The 19335-nt window shown below is 36.7% G+C and overlaps 1 protein-coding gene across 4 annotated transcripts in view; it reads left to right on the forward strand.

The window, feature by feature from the left end:
• LOC110460720 (FYVE, RhoGEF and PH domain-containing protein 2-like) overlaps nt 1-19335 on the forward strand; it is a 103822-nt gene that overhangs the window by 71711 nt on the left and 12776 nt on the right. For all 4 annotated transcript variants that reach the window (XM_021513836.1, XM_021513922.1, XM_021514083.1 and 1 more), the window contains 11 exons: nt 6477-6625; nt 7055-7211; nt 10061-10148; nt 12052-12102; nt 12975-13033; nt 13983-14129; nt 15597-15680; nt 16431-16463; nt 16857-16936; nt 18387-18420; nt 19070-19150. In XM_021513836.1, the coding sequence (XP_021369511.1) occupies nt 6477-6625; nt 7055-7211; nt 10061-10148; nt 12052-12102; nt 12975-13033; nt 13983-14129; nt 15597-15680; nt 16431-16463; nt 16857-16936; nt 18387-18420; nt 19070-19150 (963 nt within the window). The remainder of the gene's footprint in view (nt 1-6476; nt 6626-7054; nt 7212-10060; nt 10149-12051; nt 12103-12974; nt 13034-13982; nt 14130-15596; nt 15681-16430; nt 16464-16856; nt 16937-18386; nt 18421-19069; nt 19151-19335) is intronic.

The following is a 19335-nucleotide window of genomic DNA, read 5'->3' on the forward strand; positions in this document are numbered from 1 at the left end:
GCCTCTATCTCCTTGATCAGGTAAACGTCACATGCCTCTATCTCCTTGATCAGGTAAACATCACATGCCTCTATCTCCTTGATCAGGTAAACGTCACATGCCTCTATCTCCTTGATCAGGTAGACCGATGTTGCTTATGACGCCATTGTATAACATGATAGAAGCGTGTGAGTCTGAGTTTACATTGTCTTCTAATTATGTATGGTGTGACCAGGACATATACAGGTGGTTTCTTACTACAGATGGTCTCTTAATACAGGTGGTCTCTCAATACAGGTTAAGCTTATTGCATCAGAAAACTGCAATGGGGAGTTTTAAAAGTGGTTTCTTAACACAGATGGTCTCTTAATAGAGGAGTTTTTTCAAGCAGGTTTGACTTGAGTTTGAAAAATCTGTCTCTGTCTGCAGAAGTAGACATCTGCCTATGCTAATGACCTGGAATAGTTCGTACTCTTGTTTGTTAGTTACAGGAATAGACACCAGCGTCAGACAACTTAAACTGAATCACAGAAATGTTTCGGACTGTTGGTTGCTTTATATGGAAATAGACACTAGTGTCTGGCTAGGCCAGTGTCTAGTAATTTATAGGATATACTAGACTTCCTGACCCGATGTCTGACTTGATGCTGAAGCTGATGCTGTAGAGGTAGAGGTGAATGCCAATTGTGACCAATTAGGACTGGACCTAGTAGCTTTCCCGTAATCTGTGGTCTTTAGTGTATTAGGCTGGACACTGGATCAATACCAGTGTTATGAGGCGATAAGACCAGCCATTTTACTCTCACGTTCTGTGCACCCTTTAACAAGTCCCATCCATCAACCTTTTATCAGTCAAATTTAAATTTCCAACAAAAGCGTTTTTGACGTTGTGTTTTAGTATAACGTTTATCGACTAGACATATCCATATGTATGGTAGAAATTGTCTACTACTATAAATCCACAGCTGCCTAGAGTGCTACCCCTGAACATTGTCATAGCTACTGCCTGGTGGCAGAATGACTGGGAAAACTCGGGAATATCGGCAACCACACAGTCGTGGTAGGCATGATGGATGCTAGAAATTGTGTGACACAGATCTATAAAGAATCGCACATTCAGTACGAACAATCATTCAGGGACGTTTATCAGAGACTGGTTAGTTTGACGATAGTTTAGCTGTAGGCAGACTGTTGGAGAGACTTGTAGAATGAAATTGATTAGGGTTTTGATTTGTTATTTTTTAGTGCAGTGTTCAAACATCTGAATTTGACAATTCCATTAAGTTTGTATCTCTTTCAGCTGGAGTCTAAAAGTGTAACCAATTGATTGCATGTGAATAAATAAAAGCATTTTTGCAGATCTGGACCAGGAATCTGTCGTTAAATACTTCACTCATGTTGCTGGCTTGTGTTGCTAGGATATAACTGGTACGACAACAGTAGCTTTCTATGTTACTAGTGATTTACAACTAAAACATATGTTTGTTTAATTCATGTTGAATTAAGGCCAATTAATGTACTGAAATTTAATGTTGCTGACTATTATAAAGAAGCACTTAGTCCTTTAGGATAAATGTTACTTTTCAATGTTTTATTTTTACAAAACCTTTATTTGATACTTATTTTCTGACTGTTGTTATAAAAACAGTCAGAAAATAAGTAAGTACCAGGTAAACGAAAGGTTTTGTTATGATATAATATTGTAGATGGATGACACAATATATTTTATTACAAAATCCAACAGAACCATGATACAAACAATTTGGATATTTGTCCTGTACCTTGTGACTAGGGTTTATAATTGTATAGTGTAATGTTTTGTCCTGTAATAGAGCTGTCCAGGGTAAGAAAGGGGTGTAGGAAATTTCTATCTTACACCCCATTTCACGTGAAGTGACATCACGATGGCTCAACAATGACGTGACGTCACAAATTTGAAAACCCCTCAGGTGGAATGTCCCTATCCTACACCCCTGGGAATGAAGGAGTCTTATAGTATGTTTTAATAATAACTTTTATTAGGTCACCTGAGCTTTGTCGTCTGTCGTGCATAAACTTTTTACATTTTCAACTTCTTCTCAAGAACCAGTGGATGGATTTTTTTCAAACTTGGTCAGAATCATCCTTGGTAGATGAGGCTACAAAATTGTAAAATTGATATTCCTACCCCAACCCCTGGGGCCAGGGTGGGGTCCCAAAGGGAAAATTAACCAATACTTCAAAAATCTTCTTCTCCAGACTCAGAGGTAGTACTACAGTACTCTGCATGGAAAGAAAGATCATCAGGGGCTTTACTTAAATTGTAAATTTCAGGACCCCCGAGCTATTCGTTCTCCCTTGGGGAGGGGGTAAAGTTTACTATAGTTTATATAGGGAAATAACCCTTTTGGGTATATTTTGACAACTTTCTGTAGGAAATTATTTTTACTTGGTGAGAATTATCCTTGGAGGAAGATGGTTTCAAATTGTAAAATTGAAATTCCTACCCCAACCCTAGGGGCCAGGTTGGGGTCACAAAGGGAAAATTAACCAATATTTCCAAAATTTTCTCCTCCAGACTCAGAGGTTCTACAGTTATTTTCTCTGCATGAAAAGAAAGATCATCAGGGGCTTTACTTAAATTATAAATTTCAAGACCCCCAAGCTATCCGTTCTCCCTTGGGGAGGGGGTAAAGTTTACTATAGTTTATATAGGGAAATAACACTTTTGGGTATATTTTATCCATTTTCAGCAGAAAATTACTCAAACTTAGTCAGAATCATCTTTGGTGAATGAGAGTATTACTTTGTAAAATTGGGATTCCTGCCCCCTCTCCAGGGCCTAGGGCAGGGCCCCAAAGGGAACATTTACCAATATTTTCAGATTCTGATCCATTGATGACATGACAAGTATTGTATTTCACTTAGTTTACATGCTGATTTCCACATCACATCTAAACAATAAAATAAAGTTACCAGTACCTATGATATAACTCAGGTGACCGCTAAGGCCCTTGGGCCTCTTGTTAACATTTAAGGTCACAGGGGTCAAACACATTAATAACTACATATATGTATAAACAACTTTTTCTTAGAATTATGATAAATGGTCGAGCATGTTGACATGCAGAGCTGTTATGTTTGTTCAAGTAAATGACCTTAACCCAGCTCGAACTAATTTTTTGAAGATCTATAATAAAAATTAAAAAAACATTTAAGGCATCTTTTTGTATTCTATATACCCATATTTATGCAGGGTGCATTATGGCATAGCATTGCCTATACTGCCTTCTATCGTCAATTTTATGCTGGGCCGTTTGAATGGATTTTAATCATATTAAGCATTGTTGCCCATAACCCAAGAATGTATCACAAACTAGACTAAAGGTTATATCTCCAAGATCAAAGTCATAGATCATGAGCATCTATAATGCTTTGACCATGAACATACTTCAAAGCACTGTTACCCAATAGTGTCATGACCTTTGACCCAAGGTCATATCTGCAAGGTCAGTATCAAGAAGCATAGACTTCTGAAGTCACTATTTGTGCCATAACTCATACTGTTGTTCATGCGTCACAGTTTTGCTGCCTGTATGACCCAAGCTTTAAGGCTATGTCACATACATTGATCTAAGGTCATATTTCAAATGTCAAGGTCAAAGGACCATGGACATCTGAGTGGGTTTCATTGCTATAGTACACCATTTTGAAATGTTGTGGACTTATCATGCATCTATTCAGATGTGCCTGTTTTTGATATATTATTAAACCAGGGAGTGAACCAGTGTCCTCTGAATTTCCAATCTGCTGTTCTATCAACTGAGCTACTGAAAGGGAATACTCCCCAGGCACAAAACTAGAAGGCAACTAAATATGTAATATCATAAAACAGAAAACCTGCTCACATGTCTTAAAAACATCCAACCCTACATTTATATCTAATGATGAAATAAAACCCACCCTGTCGCCTGCCTGAGTCACTTACAACTTGACTCTCTGTAACATTCACACAAATTTTGTAAGAGTTTTCACTGGTGATGCAGATGTTTAAACATCAGCAATGGCAATCGATTATATTTTTTATGTTGCTGAAATTAATGTAGAAGCAAGTGAGGGCTAGTTGAGATCGGCATTGTATATTAGCTGTGGGAACACAAATTGTCCAGATTTTTAAATGTGGCAAATTTTCATTGTACATAGGATTACAGTCGCCTTCTAGCTTCAAGCTAGAGGGAATTTCCGTTTAGCTCAGTGGTAGAGCGTCCGACAAGGAAGTTAGGGATCGCGGGTTCGATCCCCGATGGAGGCACCCTTCTAGCTATCCTGTTACAAAAAATAAATGGTCCTAAATACTTAATGCCTCATGCAAAAATAACAAGGAAATGAATGATGCATGATGCGGAAAACACTGATGTAACTTTTACATGTTTAATATTACATGTATATGTCCACTTCAATTTCCTGTAACTCTACAAGCATGATGCATTTCTCTGGCAATTTCTGCCTGAATTTGGGCATGCAGCTGCTTAAACTGAAGTGATCGTGCATGTATGCTCCGCTACACCGAAAGGAAAGTGGCTTCAGTCTGTATGTTAGAATAAAGTTTAGGCATATTGATTATCTAAAAACAAACTGAAATGTGCTAAAAGTCTTTCACTTTAGTTCCGCTTTGTGGTGGTGGTAAAAATAACTCGCGCGTTTTGACAGAGAAAAGCAGTTGACATTTATTATTGAAAACATACTCAACTCAATTATTGAGATGCATAGCAGGATTTTTTGTGACTTGTTTATGACTGATAAAGCTATTGATTGGTTTCTGAATCACTATTACAATAAGTGAGGGAACATCAACAGCAAGGATCATGTTACAGTAGGACTTTTTATCATGTGTACATGTTTCACTACCCTAGGCAGCTGTCATCAAAACAATTTTGACAGACAGCTGAGGTACAAATATGGACGACATGCTCGCTGCTGCTGCTGAATCTGTTACAAAATGAATGTTATGATAAATATATTAGATAGAAAACAGCTGTCATGTTTTGCCTGTAAATGGAAACAGTGGTTGTTAAGAGATAGGTTATTTGATAAAAGTAAATATAAATAAAATGTTAAAGGGATGGACTAAAGTCTGGGTTTTTTTTAAGGAAAGCAATAGTTTCGAGAAGGGTTCTATACCTATTGTAATCAGATACTTATACAATCCTGAAGGACCCCCTTTTCACTGCCAAAAACTGTAAATACACATTGGAATAAATCTTCGTTTTCCTTGCTTGACTATAGCTACCTTTGAAATCTGAAAAGACAAAACATATCTTACCAGACTTTTTTGAAAAAATAATACAGATGAAATAAACAAAATACATTGGCCAACTGTGTTTTTTGTGTAGCGGAACTAGACAGGGTCAATCATCTGCGACCAGGTAGCTCGATTGGTAGAGCGTGCATCCATCTAGAGTTCGGGAGGTCCCAGTTTGAACCCCGGTCTGGCCATTGCATTTCTCTTCTCCTGTTACAAAATTGGTGTACTATTGGCAGGCAATAGCCCAACCTGGGTTGTAAATAGTATTGTCTGGGGGGTAAAGACTGAAAAATGAAGTGGAGTTGGACTGGGTCAATCGACAGTGACCAGGTAGCTCAATGGGTAGAGCATCCGTCTAGAGTGCTGAAGGTCCAGAGTTCGAACCCTGGGCTGGCCATTGCATTTTGCATTTCTCTTTCTCATGTTACATTTATGTAAAATTCAGCGGGGACAAACCAGAATTTGAACCCTTGACCTCAGATCCTTATAATGTCGCTCTAACTAACTAAGCCTGCTGGTCAATAGAACTGTCCTTGACCTCAGAACCTTATAATGTCGCTCTAACCAACTAGGCCTACTGGTCAACAGATCCTCAGATCCTTATAATGTCGCTCTATCCAACTAAGCCTACTGGTCAACAGAACCTCAGATCCTGATAATGTCGCTCTAACTAACTAAGCCTCCTGGTCAACAGAACCTCAGATCCTGATAATGTCGCTCTAACTAACTAAGCATCCTGGTCAACAGAACCTCAGATCCTTATAATGTCGCTCTAACTAACTAAGCCTTCTGGTCAATAGAACTGTCCTTGACCTCAGATCCTTATAATGTCGCTCTAACCAACTAAGCCTACTGGTCAACAGAACCTCAGATCCTTATAATGTCGCTCTAACTAACTAAGCCTCCTGGTTAACAGAACTGTCCTGGCCCAATTGTGCTAAAATATAAAGTTATAGGGGATGTTGCTGTATTTGAAAATTACTCTGCAGTGGGACAGGCATCCTTAAGTGTGACTTTGATAATATCTTTGTTTACGGGTCAGTATGTGTACTGGCAAAGGCGATGGCACTGACTACACCTTTGTTGTGTGAGACAAAGACATATTTCAGCAGTGATGTCAGGTTTTGCCAAAAAGAAAATCTGATTTATTAACTATTTGTTCAAAATACCTATGTCCTTAATCCTGTATCAAAGTTTTGTATTTTTTTTTCAGATTTTCCAAGTTCGTGTTCGTGAGGAGAACAAGACCCACAACTTCCTATCGGCGGACGTGATGAATCAGATGTTCTCCAATATCACTAGTATATACCAGTTCCATAATAACTTCCTCCTACCCCAGTTAGAAAACAGGATGAAGAACTGGTAAATATACTAGAGTTATTCTTGAAGGAATTATGTTCCTTTTTTTTTTTTTTTGGATTTTTTCTTTTTTAAACACTCATCTTCACTTTGTATATCTAATTGTTCAAAACACATCTTTAATCTCTTCCTTCAAACCACACTGTAGATACCACATATACAACCCATATTATGCAATTTTGTAGGTCATGCAAATTGTCTGGAAAAAAACATTGACTTTTTCTTACAAACATTGTTATTACTAGTATAATATTTTAGGTATTGATGATAACATATGTCCGAACATCAAAGGTCATTACCATAAAACACCATATGCGGCTGGATTTCACTCAACATAAATGTTAGTCTGTTTAAATACTTCTTATCAATGAAGACCAAAATATTCTTAGTGACACCTTTCCTTTGAATACTTTCATGAAATTTCTTTTACAGGGAATCTGAACCAAAAATTGGAGACCTGATGCGAAGCAATGCTCCCTTTTTGAAGCTCTATACAGAATATGTGAAAAACTTTGATCACGCCATGAACCTGATCAATGTTTGGTCGGAGAAGTCTTCAAAATTTGCAGCCATCATGCAGGAAATACAGGTAACAGAGTGTTCAAAAATAGGTAAAGCTCAGTTTAATAAAAAAAATAAATATTGTCATGTTATAGTATCTGTTGTTGGTCATTTTCTGTTAATTCTTGAACATCTTTTCTTTAAGTAACTTCTCAAGTACCATACAGCCGAGGATTCTTGTACATGTTAAAAAGCTTGCTTGGGTGAAGCACTATCAAATTTGTTCAAATAATGACCTTGACACTCATTTAAAATGACAAAGGTCACATTTGTTGAAAGCTGGTACAAATGTTCCTGTCTTATCACTTTATTTATTGTGATTGTTTGAGACTAGAAGAAATCTGTGATAGCCGTGGTGTCTCAAATAGTGAAAAAAAAACATTTTCTGATTCATTGTTCATAGAGAAATAGGTAAACAATACAAGCTCTTTGAGCATCTTGTGTGTGTGTGATTTTGGTACATCATTTATTCATGACATTACAAGGTATAGAAAGATATCAACGATTAGGTATGAGTGATTGTATACCTCAAACAAGGTATAGAATGATATCAACGATTAGGTATGGGTGATTGTATACCTCAAACAAGGTATAGAAAGATAGCGACAATTAGGTATGTGTGATTGTAAACCTCACACAAAGTATAGAAAGATATCAACAATTAGGAATGGGTGATTGTATACCTCAAACAAGGTATAGAAAGATATCAATGATTAGGTATGGGTGATTGTATACCTCAAACAAGGTGTAGAAAGATATCAACAATTAGGTATGGGTGATTGTATCCCTCAAACAAGGTATAGAATGATATCAACAATTAGGTATGGGTGATTGTATCACTCACACAAGGTATAGAATGATATCAACAATTAGGTATGGGTGATTGTATCACTCACACAAGGTATAGAATGATATCAACAATTAGGTATGGGTGATTGTATCCCTCAAACAAGGTATAGAAAGATATCAACAATTAGGGGTGATTGTATACCTCAAACAAGGTGTAGAAAGATATCAACAATTAGGTATGGGTGATTGTATACTTCAAACAAGGTATAGAAAGATATCAACAATAAGGTATGGGTGATTGTATACCTCAAACAAGGTGTAGAAAGATATCAACAATTAGGTATGGGTGATTGTATACCTCAAACAAGGGATAGAAAGATATCAACAATTAGGTATGGGTGATTGTATACTTCAAACAATGTATAGAAAGATATCGACAATTAGGTATGGGTGATTGTATATCTCAAACAAGGTATAGAAAGATATCAACAATAAGGTATGGGTGATTGCATACCTCAAACAAGGTATAGAAAGATATCAATGATTAGGTATGGGTGATTGTATACCTCAAACAAGGTATAGAAATATATCAACGATTAGGTATGTGTGATTGTAAACTTCAAACAAGGAATAGAAAGATATCAACAATTAGGTGTGGGTGATTGTATACCTCAAACAACAAGGTATAGAAAGATATCAACGATTAGGGATGTGTGATTGTAAACTTCAAACAAGGTATAGAAAGATATCAACAATAAGGTATGTGTGATCGTATACCTCAAACAAGGTATAGAAAGATATCAACGATTAGGGATGTGTGATTGTAAACTTCAAACAAGGTATAGAAAGATATCAACAATAAGGTATGGGTGATTGTATACCTCAAACAAGGTGTAGAAAGATATCAACAATTAGGTATGGGTGATTGTATACCTCACACAAGGTATAGAAAGATATCAACAATTAGGTGTGGGTGATTGTATACCTCAAACAACAAGGTATAGAAAGATATCAACGATTAGGGATGTGTGATTGTAAACTTCAAACAAGGTATAGAAAGATATCAACAATTAGGTGTGGGTGATTGTATACCTCAAACAAGGTATAGATATCAACAATAAGGTATGGGTGATTGTATACCTCAAACAAGGTGTAGAAAGATATCAACAATTAGGTATGGGTGATTGTATACTTCAAACAATGTATAGAAAGATATCGACAATTAGGTATGGGTGATTGTAAACCTCAAACAAGGTATAGAAAGATATCGACAATTAGGTATGGGTGATTGTATACCTCAAACAAGGTATAGAAAGATATCGACAATTAGGTATGTGTGATTGTAAACCTCAAACAAAGTATAGAAAGATATCAACAATTAGGTATGGGTGATTGTATACCTCAAACAAGGTATAGAAAGATATCAACGATTAGGTATGTGTGATTGTAAACTTCAAACAAGGTATAGAAAGATATCAACAATTAGGTGTGGGTGATTGTATACCTCAAACAAGGTATAGAAAGATATTAACAATTAGGTATGGGTGATTGTATACCTCAAACAAGGGATAGAAAGATATCGACAATTAGGTATGGGTGATTGTATACCTCAAACAAGGGATAGAAAGATATCGACAATTAGGTATGGGTGATTGTATACCTCAAACAAGGTATAGAAAGATATCGACAATTAGGTATGGGTGATTGTATACCACAAACAAGGTATGGAAAGATATCAACAGTTAGGTATGTGGGATTGAAACCCCCAGGCCAGACAACATTCATTCTAATGGTATTGATCAGTCTCCGACCATTACACTGCTCATCATTCTCTGACCATTACACAAGAAGCATTAGTCTGAATACTAATTTCCAAATAATGCTATAACCATAAATATAAATCTTTAATATTATATGTATACCCTGGTATATCTAATGCCATCTGTTGTATGTAACTCCCTCCTTGACTTAAAATAATGAGTATTGTATTGCTCACTGATATCTTAGTTGTTTTATTTTTTAATATTAATCAACTGTAAATAAAAGATAATTAAATGTATTGATGGATAACATTTTCTTTTTTGACAGAAAACTCCTGAATGTGGTAGTCTGACGTTGCAGCACCATATGTTAGACCCAGTCCAGAGGGTTCCTCGTTACCAGCTCCTCCTACAAGGTAACACCCAAACTCCTTAGTATTACATGTTAGACCCAGTCCAGAGGGTTCCTCATTACCAGCTCCTCCTACAAGGTAACACCCAAACTCCTTAGTATTACATGTTAGACCCAGTCCAGAGGGTTCCTCATTACCAGCTCCTCCTACAAGGTAACACCCAAACTCCTTAGTATTACATGTTAGACCCAGTCCAGAGGGTTCCTCGTTACCAGCTCCTCCTACAAGGTAACACCCAAACTCCTTAGTATTACATGTTAGACCCAGTCCAGAGGGTTCCTCATTACCAGCTCCTCCTACAAGGTAACACCCAAACTCCTTAGTATTACATGTTAGACCCAGTCCAGAGGGTTCCTCGTTACCAGCTCCTCCTACAAGGTAACACCCAAACTCCTTAGTATTACATGTTAGACCCAGTCCAGAGGGTTCCTCGTTACCAGCTCCTCCTACAAGGTAACACCCAAACTCCTTAGTATTACATGTTAGACCCAGTCCAGAGGGTTCCTCGTTACCAGCTCCTCCTACAAGGTAACACCCAAACTCCTTAGTATTACATGTTAGACCCAGTCCAGAGGGTTCCTCGTTACCAGCTCCTCCTACAAGGTAACACCCAAACTCCTTAGTATTACATGTTAGACCCAGTCCAGTGGGTTCCTCGTTACCAGCTCCTCCTACAAGGTAACACCCAAACTCCTTAGTATCACATGTTAGACCCAGTCCAGTGGGATCCTCGTTACCAGCTCCTCCTACAAGGTAACACCCAAACTCCTTAGTATTACAGGTTACACCCATACATTGCAAAGCCTCACCAACAACACCTTCTTATTGGTTACACACTTCATTAAACTATTTTATTTAGGTTATAAAATGTCTGTTACTATATGTTTACGAAAAATTTCTCTTTGTCAAATTACAATGTTACTCTCCATATCTTGTGTTTAAAACTAACCCAGCATGACCACTTTATTTTCTATAGTTATCTCCCCTACCCTTCTGCTTAATTCAGTAGATTGTAGTGTATGTGCTGTTTAACAAAAAAATGTCATGTTTGCGGAGACAAAATATGAGCCTGCATGGTTTCGGCCATTTCTGTTCCTGATGGACTCCTGTCTGGAGACTCATGCTGGGATCAGTTGGCATGGCGATACGTCAATAATAGCTCTCCCTGGCCTGCCATCTGTCAGCTTGCGATGGGTTCTCCTGATTAGTACTGTCTCCCAGAATACTCCCCATCCACAAATAGCTGCTGCATTGTGGTTTCCTATCTTTTTTCTATTAATTGATCATTAGAATTGATTGAAATAGTGGTCGAATTTATTGACTCTGTCCAACAGTCCAACACAATAGTGATATTTCTTAATTCTGAAAATCACTTCAGTGACATTGTGTATGTGGGACAAGCCTGTGCCAGCTTCAGTATTTTGTTTCAAGGCCAAAATCATATTTTACAGAAAAAATGGACGCTTGTACGTTTTACTTCCCTTACAATGCATTGTTTGTATGATTCATGAATATTTTTTTTTGGACAATCCTTTTATATCCACTTTTCCATCGCTGAAGATAGATAATGTCTACTACACTTCCTCCTTATGTGGATGTGGGACAACACTAGTCAACCTAGGTGCACCTGGTGACCCCAGTTCAAGAACTAAATGTTTACAAATCCTTACTAGGGGAGTGTGTAAAAAATAGAGTTCAAGAAATATCCAGTGCCATATCATCGATGTTCTGAAATGTGACGTTGTTTCAACATTATAAGTCACCTAACTAAATTAACATTTTGGTCAGCATAATATTATCCGCTGCCAAAAACCGCAGCCAGTGTCTGATATTGCCTCAAGGAAACAAACCATTATTCAACAAACTTTTTGTACAGTTTTTAACAACATGATTTTATTATTTATAGATTACCTCAAACATTTACCTGAGGATTCCCCGGACAAAGACAATGCTCAAGGTAGGTCTTATAAACATTTACCTGACAGAGACTATGCTCAAGGTAGGTCTAATAAACATTTACCTGAGGATTTCCCTGACAAAGACAATGCTCAAGGTGGGCCTAATAAACATTTACCTGACAGAGACAATGCTCAAGGTAGGTCTAATAAACATGTACCTGACAGAGACTATGCTCAAGGTAGGTCTAATAATCATTTACCTGACAGAGACTATGCTCAAGGTGGGTCTAATAAACATTTAGCTGACAGAGACTATGCTCAAGGTAGGTCTAATAAACATTTGCCTGACAGAGACTATGCTCAAGGTATGTCTAATAAACATTTACCTGACAGAGACTATGTTCAAGGAAGGTCTAATAATCATTTACCTGACAGAAACAATGATCAAGGTAGGTCTAATAAACATTTACCTGACAGAGACTAAGCTCAAGGTAGGTCTAATAAACATTTACCTGACAGAGACTATGTTCAAGGTAGGTCTAATAATCATTTACCTGACAGAAACAATGCTCAAGGTAGGTCTAATAAACATTTACCTGACAGAGACTATGCTCAAGGTAATATCCAATATGTAATGATTGCATGCAGTTATTACCTGATCGTAGCCCCTGTACATTGTTTAAATAGGTGTAAACAAACCACCATGAGAAAAATATTTCAAGGAAATATTGTTCAGTGAAAATGTCCTGATGAAGACGTAGCTTTGGAGGTGATAATAGTTACCTGAATGAACCAAACTGAAATTTGTTGAGTCTTCCAGTCTTTATAATATTTCTTACTGTTACAAGTAAAGATTTTCGTGTTTCAGTAAAAAAATCTTAATTAGAGAAAAGAGTTTTGCAGTACTAATAGTTAAACATTCCTGTTATAGTGGCTCTGGAGCTTGTTACAAAGGCAGCTAGTCATTCCAACGAAGCAATGAAGAAAATCGTAAGTACACTTTTGGTAATAAATTTGCATCGATCTCAATAATCACCCAGGCTAAGTATTAATCCACCAATAAGCCCATACCCAGCAATAAGCCCACCCATATATATTGCAGTTCAGTAGAAATTCAAATATATGCTATTCATTGTCCTGTTATAAGCCCACTCCCTACTTTGAGTGAGACAGTATATGTTTTGGCCTGGGCTTATTGCAGGATATAGACGGTATAACCAATGGTGATTGTATGTGTGATGCTATACCAGAACATGTAAACAAATGAATAGCTTTAATGAAATCTAGTTAATATTAAATTAAATCTGATACATACTTGCTCAGTTGCCCTTTTTTGTTTGAGGGAAACTGAACCTGATGATGCACCCAATTTTGGGTTCTGAAATGCACTATATATGGGTGGGCTCATTACCTGATATGGGCTTTTTGTAGGATAAATATGGTAGTAGGATTCCCTGAATCTTACTTTTTGCTCAGATGCAATCAATTCATAGCTAAGAACATTTACAGATTCTACCATTTGGCAATTTCCTATTAAAATGCATTTTGTAAGTGGAAAAGTTGGTAAGTATCATGTAACTGGCCTGAGAAACAGAAAGCTGACTGGATGTAACAAAGAATTACATTGGAGGTTCACTCTGACCTTATGTGAAACATTTCTTATAAAATAGAATATAAAAGAATGTGGTACTGAAATTGACCACATGACTAGATATTTTACTATGTAGGTGTACCAAGAGTTATGCCCCTTAGCAAAGAGCATCATTCTGGCATCAAACTGTCCTGTTTGCACAATAATTTATATTATTATGTAATACAGCTGCTATTTTCTTAGAAAAATAAATTGTAATATAACTGTCTGGAAACTGAGTTTTCAGTATTGTAGTTGTTGATAGAACGCCAAAGCTTATCTTGATCCTTCACTGTGTTTTTCATGTAGGAAAAGTTCCACAAACTACTGGAAATTAACGAAAAGTTTGGTGCTGCGATTGACCTGATCAGTCCCACCCGAGAGCTTGTAAGGGAGGGGCGTATTACCAAGATCTCTGCAAGGGGCGGGGAGAGGCTGGACCGTTATGTATTCCTGGTGAGTGTTTGCTTAGTGTCTCAATGAGATTTCCTTGAGAAGGAGAGGTTGGACCATTGTGTATAATTGATCATTGTTTTGCCAAAATAAATCTCCATCACAATCTACAAGTCTCCCTAAGCCATATCAAAGCAATCGGTCAAACCCAAGGTCAAATCATAGTGTCATACCTCGGGTCACATCACAAAAAGGACCCATATGGTCACATTTCAAACAAGTTGTCACACACAAAGTCAAAATACAAACAACATCTCAAAAACAAGGTCACATCATAACAATGTGCCACACAAGGTCACATTGTAAACATTTTGTCACACACAAGGTCACATTGTAAACATTTTGTCACACACAAGGTCACATTGTAAACATTTTGCCACACACGGTCACATTGTAAACATTTTGTCACATACAATGTCTCATTGCAAATAATCGGCCACAGCCAAAATCACTAACCAATAAATGTAACATGCAAAATTACATCGCAAATACGAGATCTCCCTTCTAAATAGAATTTACTTCTTCCTCAGAAAAGTTTGTTTTCCTGGACCTAAAGTTTTAAATGTTTCCATCAAAAGTCTAATTGGATGAAGATATCATGACTCATTTACCCTTCCATCCCCTGGGAATAATGTTTCGACTTGCACTTCATTGAAGTGGATCAGGTCTAATATAATGTTGCCCTAGGGATCGAGGGTAAAGAGAGGGTTTCAAACTAATGGTATTGTACTATGCTTTGAAGACATGACAATTAGACTTTTGATTACTTTTGAATATTAATTTGTTCTGCGGAAGCCAGCACTACACCAACCAGTGTGAAGTGTCAGCTATTTGGTTTTATTTTGTTGTGTGTCTGGGTTTTATTACGTAACTTTGGCCTGAATGACTTTCGGCAGACATTTGATATTGCAGAATTATTGATTTTAGAATTTGTACAACAGAAAGACTGTTTGCTCATTACGAGATTTCTGTGTCTCCACAGAACACGAGCGTGATAAACATGCCCAGACTCCACTAGGCTGACATAGTTACCAGTAAAAAGCAGTAATTAGATTCATTACCAAAACGTTTTTGGCAATTCAATTGAAAATCTATATTTTTTGTGATTCCTGCAACAGAAGGTGTTATATAGACATCAGTCGGTCATTGCCAGTGTTCTCCTCCGCACAAAGGTTAACATGGTTCAAACTCTTAACAAAATGCTCTGATCTTCTTTATTTTTTTTTCAAACACTGATATACCTGCTCAAGTTTAAATATTGGCACCTAAAAGATAGCCAAGCAATTTGAACATATCCAAGATTTGTAATAATTTTCAGCCTGCAGATTTTGATTGTACATTGTTTCTGAAATCAGTTGTATTTGTATTTCAGTGTTAACATCAGAAACAGTATTATTGAAATTTAACAGATCTGAAATTTGCACAAATAGAAATGTTATTAAAGACTGTTTCTATTGTTTAACATTACAGTTCAATGACCTTATGTTGATTTGCTGTGAGCAAATTCTCGGGAGTTTCCGCATTAAAGCCCAGCTAGACATGGAGGGGCTAGAGGTGAGTACAAGGTCACATTTCCAAGGTCATCATTACAACATAAATATTGTCAAGGTCATCAGTATGACCATGTCCCCCACATTGTCCTACAACCTACAGCGGTTATCTAGCTGTTAGAACATGTATTGTAGTTCCCTAGTGAAACCTACAGCGGTCATCTAGCTGTTAGAACATGTATTGTAGTTCCCTAGTGTAGGAGGCTAAGCTATTACAGAATCCAATCATTTAAATAGTGAAGAATTTGGTCGTAGTATTTTACATAGTCTACAGACGGGAGACCATTCAAACAGATCTGCCTCGTTGTTTAGTAGATTTGGTGTTCAGACTTGGTATTTTTATTTGACAATATCAGATTGTTTTATGATAAAAAGACCGCTTTAATTATGACATTAACAGTACCAGATTTATACATAATATATAACTAGTCTGCATTTTGATAGCAGCATGATGTTGGTAATGTAGAATTTTATATGACAGTCATATGATTTTGTAACATGGTCTGCAGAATGTCATGTGATGTGACATTCATGTTATTTTGTAACATGGTCAGTAGAATATCCTGTGTCTCTTAACGTACCCAGAATGCATTGTACCTGAAAATACCTTCAGAATAAATTTTCTGGTTGATAGACAATAATATTTTTTGTTGTTGTTGTTGTTGTTGTTGTCAATTTCCTGTTTATTTTTTAGCTTGTTTTGTTTTGCATGTTGCACTTTTTGTTGTTTTTATTTTGTTTACTTGCGTTGTAGATTATGGACCGGACTGACAAGTGTATACGATGGGTAGGTGTTTGTTTGTATGACACTCGGCAATTCTTTATTTGTAGTTAAACTCACCATTTGTCCTGTTTTATTTACATTGTAGTTACTCATCAATCGTCTGATATTTTATTTACATGTAGTTACTTATCATTTGTCTGATATTTTGTTTACATGTAGTTACTTATCATTTGTCTGATATTTTATTTACAAAAATGCCCCTGGTTTATTTTTTATTATGCATCTTCCAAAGTTTTTTCCTTGTCATCATTTTGTCTCTGGATGAGGTTGTACAGCTGTCTGTGTTATTACTGAACATGAACTCAGCTATTATAATGTGTCTCTGGATGAGGTTGTCCAGCTGTCTGTGATATTACTGACCATGAACTCAACTATTATAATATGTCTCGTTAACAGATACTGGAGGGTGAAAACATTGACATTCCAAACACATTTTATGTAAAAAGTCGACAGAAGATTATACAGTTTCTAGACGAGTAAGTATAGACAAGAGTTTTTATACGACCGCGGTAGTACGGTAGTATTATGGTATGGCGTTGTCCATCCGTCCGTCTGATGTAAACTTTGTTTGTCCGGCAATCTCCTCCTACATTTTTCGACCGATCTCTTTGAAACTTGGTATACATTATAATCATGATATGAAGTTATGTATCCCATAAAAGAATTTTGATTCAACAATTTTCCAAAAGTTATTGCCCTTTGTTCATTTCAGTATTTGAATTTTGTCCGGAAATCTCCTACATTTTTCGACCGATCTCTTTGGAACTTGGTATACATTATAATCATGATATGAGGTTGTGTCCTCCTTAACAGAATTATGATTCGACAATTTATCCAAAAGTTATTGCCCTTTGTTCATTTCAGTATTTGAATTTTGTCCGGAAATCTCCTCCTACATTTTTCGACCGATCTCTTTGGAACTTGGTATACATGATAATCATGATATGAAGTTGTGTCCCCATTAAAAGAATTTTGATTCGACGATTTGCGAAAAATTTATTGCCTTTTGTTCATTTCAGTTTTTGATTTTTTGTCTGAAGATTTTCTCCTACATTTTCTCGGTACTCTTGTTGTACAACACTACTGTATACAGAACATATAAAACTGCAAGGTGAAGTGTGTAGTCTGAAGATTTCTTGCATACTAGACTGAGATATCCGCATTTCCTGCGGTGCTAGAAAATTCTATTTGACCCACAGGTTTGGATCGCTTACACGCAGACTGGCGGAGGAATTATAGTGACCTTTTGGGGTCACGCTATTGTTTGTGACATCATTTTATGACATTTTGGGGTCATTCAGGATCATTAACAATTAATTGCCATCCGATCTTCCTATGCAAGTGAGAAATCTGTGGACAGTTTACAACTTTACAAGAAGAGCAGCTGTTTTTTACAGGTTTTAGGTAATAAGCAAGAAATAGAACCCATCGCAAAGGCCAAGGGTCAACTATTTGAAAGTAAGACCTGTTGAATAAAAGTGTTGAAAAGACAGTTATGCAGTTACTGAGAATGATCAGAGGCGTTTCTAGGATATTTGATAGAGAATCAAATCTTCGCCGAGCAGAGCAAGGCTAAAAAAAAATTGGACCTTTTTTTTCACTAAAAAACATAGAATAATTGTGAAATGCACTAACGTAACGGTTCCTGACTTTTTTTTTTTTGGAAAGGGGGGGTGTACGCCCATTACGCCCTCACCTGGACCCGCCCCTGATGATTTTAACAAAGTTATAGAATCATTGTTTAGTAGACTGACGAACATTTATCATTTAACTCATTCACCCCTGAAGACACATTTGAACTCTTCTTATACAAAGGTTGGAATAGTTCATTATGAAATTTCAGGGGTGAATGAGTTAATGGCTCAAAATGAGATTATAACATGTAATAGTATTTAAAATTCCTTATTTTGCATTTCTTTCTTGCAGGAATCCTGCAGGGGAGCTGATGGGATGGTGTGAGGTAGGTATAAAGCCTATTTAAGACAACATAAAATTAGAAAACATAACATGTTTATAAAGCTGACCAAATATCATGGAAATGGAATGTAAAAACCTTGATCAATGCAGATTGGCCTTGTGCAAAAATAAGGGGACATAATTTCAGAATATACTTAGAGTGATGTGATTTTGCTTTTATTTGAGCACCAGTACATGTATATGAATTTTTCATGTGCCACACAATTCAACTTTTGATCAGATTTCGAATATCTCTCAAAGTAAGGCATAGAATATAAGGAAACTTGTTATATTCAGTTACCAAAGGGAAAAGTATAAAGGCCGCAAACAGTGTATGTCAAAAAAGGTCAAAGTTACAAGGTCATCTTGCAAGTGTTAAATCAATGTTCTGCTTTTTCTTTGTACCAAATCTTCATCATACTAAGTGAAATTTTAGTTCAATGAAGTGTCATAGTGTCTGATATGGAGGGTATTTTGTCTATAGAAGGATATGTTTTGTTACCCCACAGTCAATAAAATGCCATAGTGTCTTATATGGAGGGTATTTTGTCTATAGAAGGATATGTTTTGTTACCCCACAGTCAATGAAGTGTCATAGTGTCTGATATGAAGGGTGTTTTGTCTATAGAAGGATATGTTTTGTTACCCCACAGTCAATGAAGGACACACTGAAGGAGTACCGACACAGAAGGCAGTCCCTGAGGGGCCACGAGGACCACCTGCGGGACAGCGGGGTACGTACCTGCCTATATCTGTCAGTCACCGCATAAGCTAGGAACAAAACCTAGGATACCATTGATATGAAATTTTAACAGCTATAGGTGTATTACACAGTGGTCATAGAAGTAGACCATGTGTTTTAACTCATTCACCCCTGAAATTTTATAATGAACTATTCCAACCTTTGAATTGGAAGAGT

This window comes from Mizuhopecten yessoensis, unplaced genomic scaffold (genome assembly GCF_002113885.1).
Source record: "Mizuhopecten yessoensis strain PY_sf001 unplaced genomic scaffold, ASM211388v2 scaffold201, whole genome shotgun sequence".
NCBI lineage: Eukaryota > Metazoa > Mollusca > Bivalvia > Pectinida > Pectinidae > Mizuhopecten > Mizuhopecten yessoensis.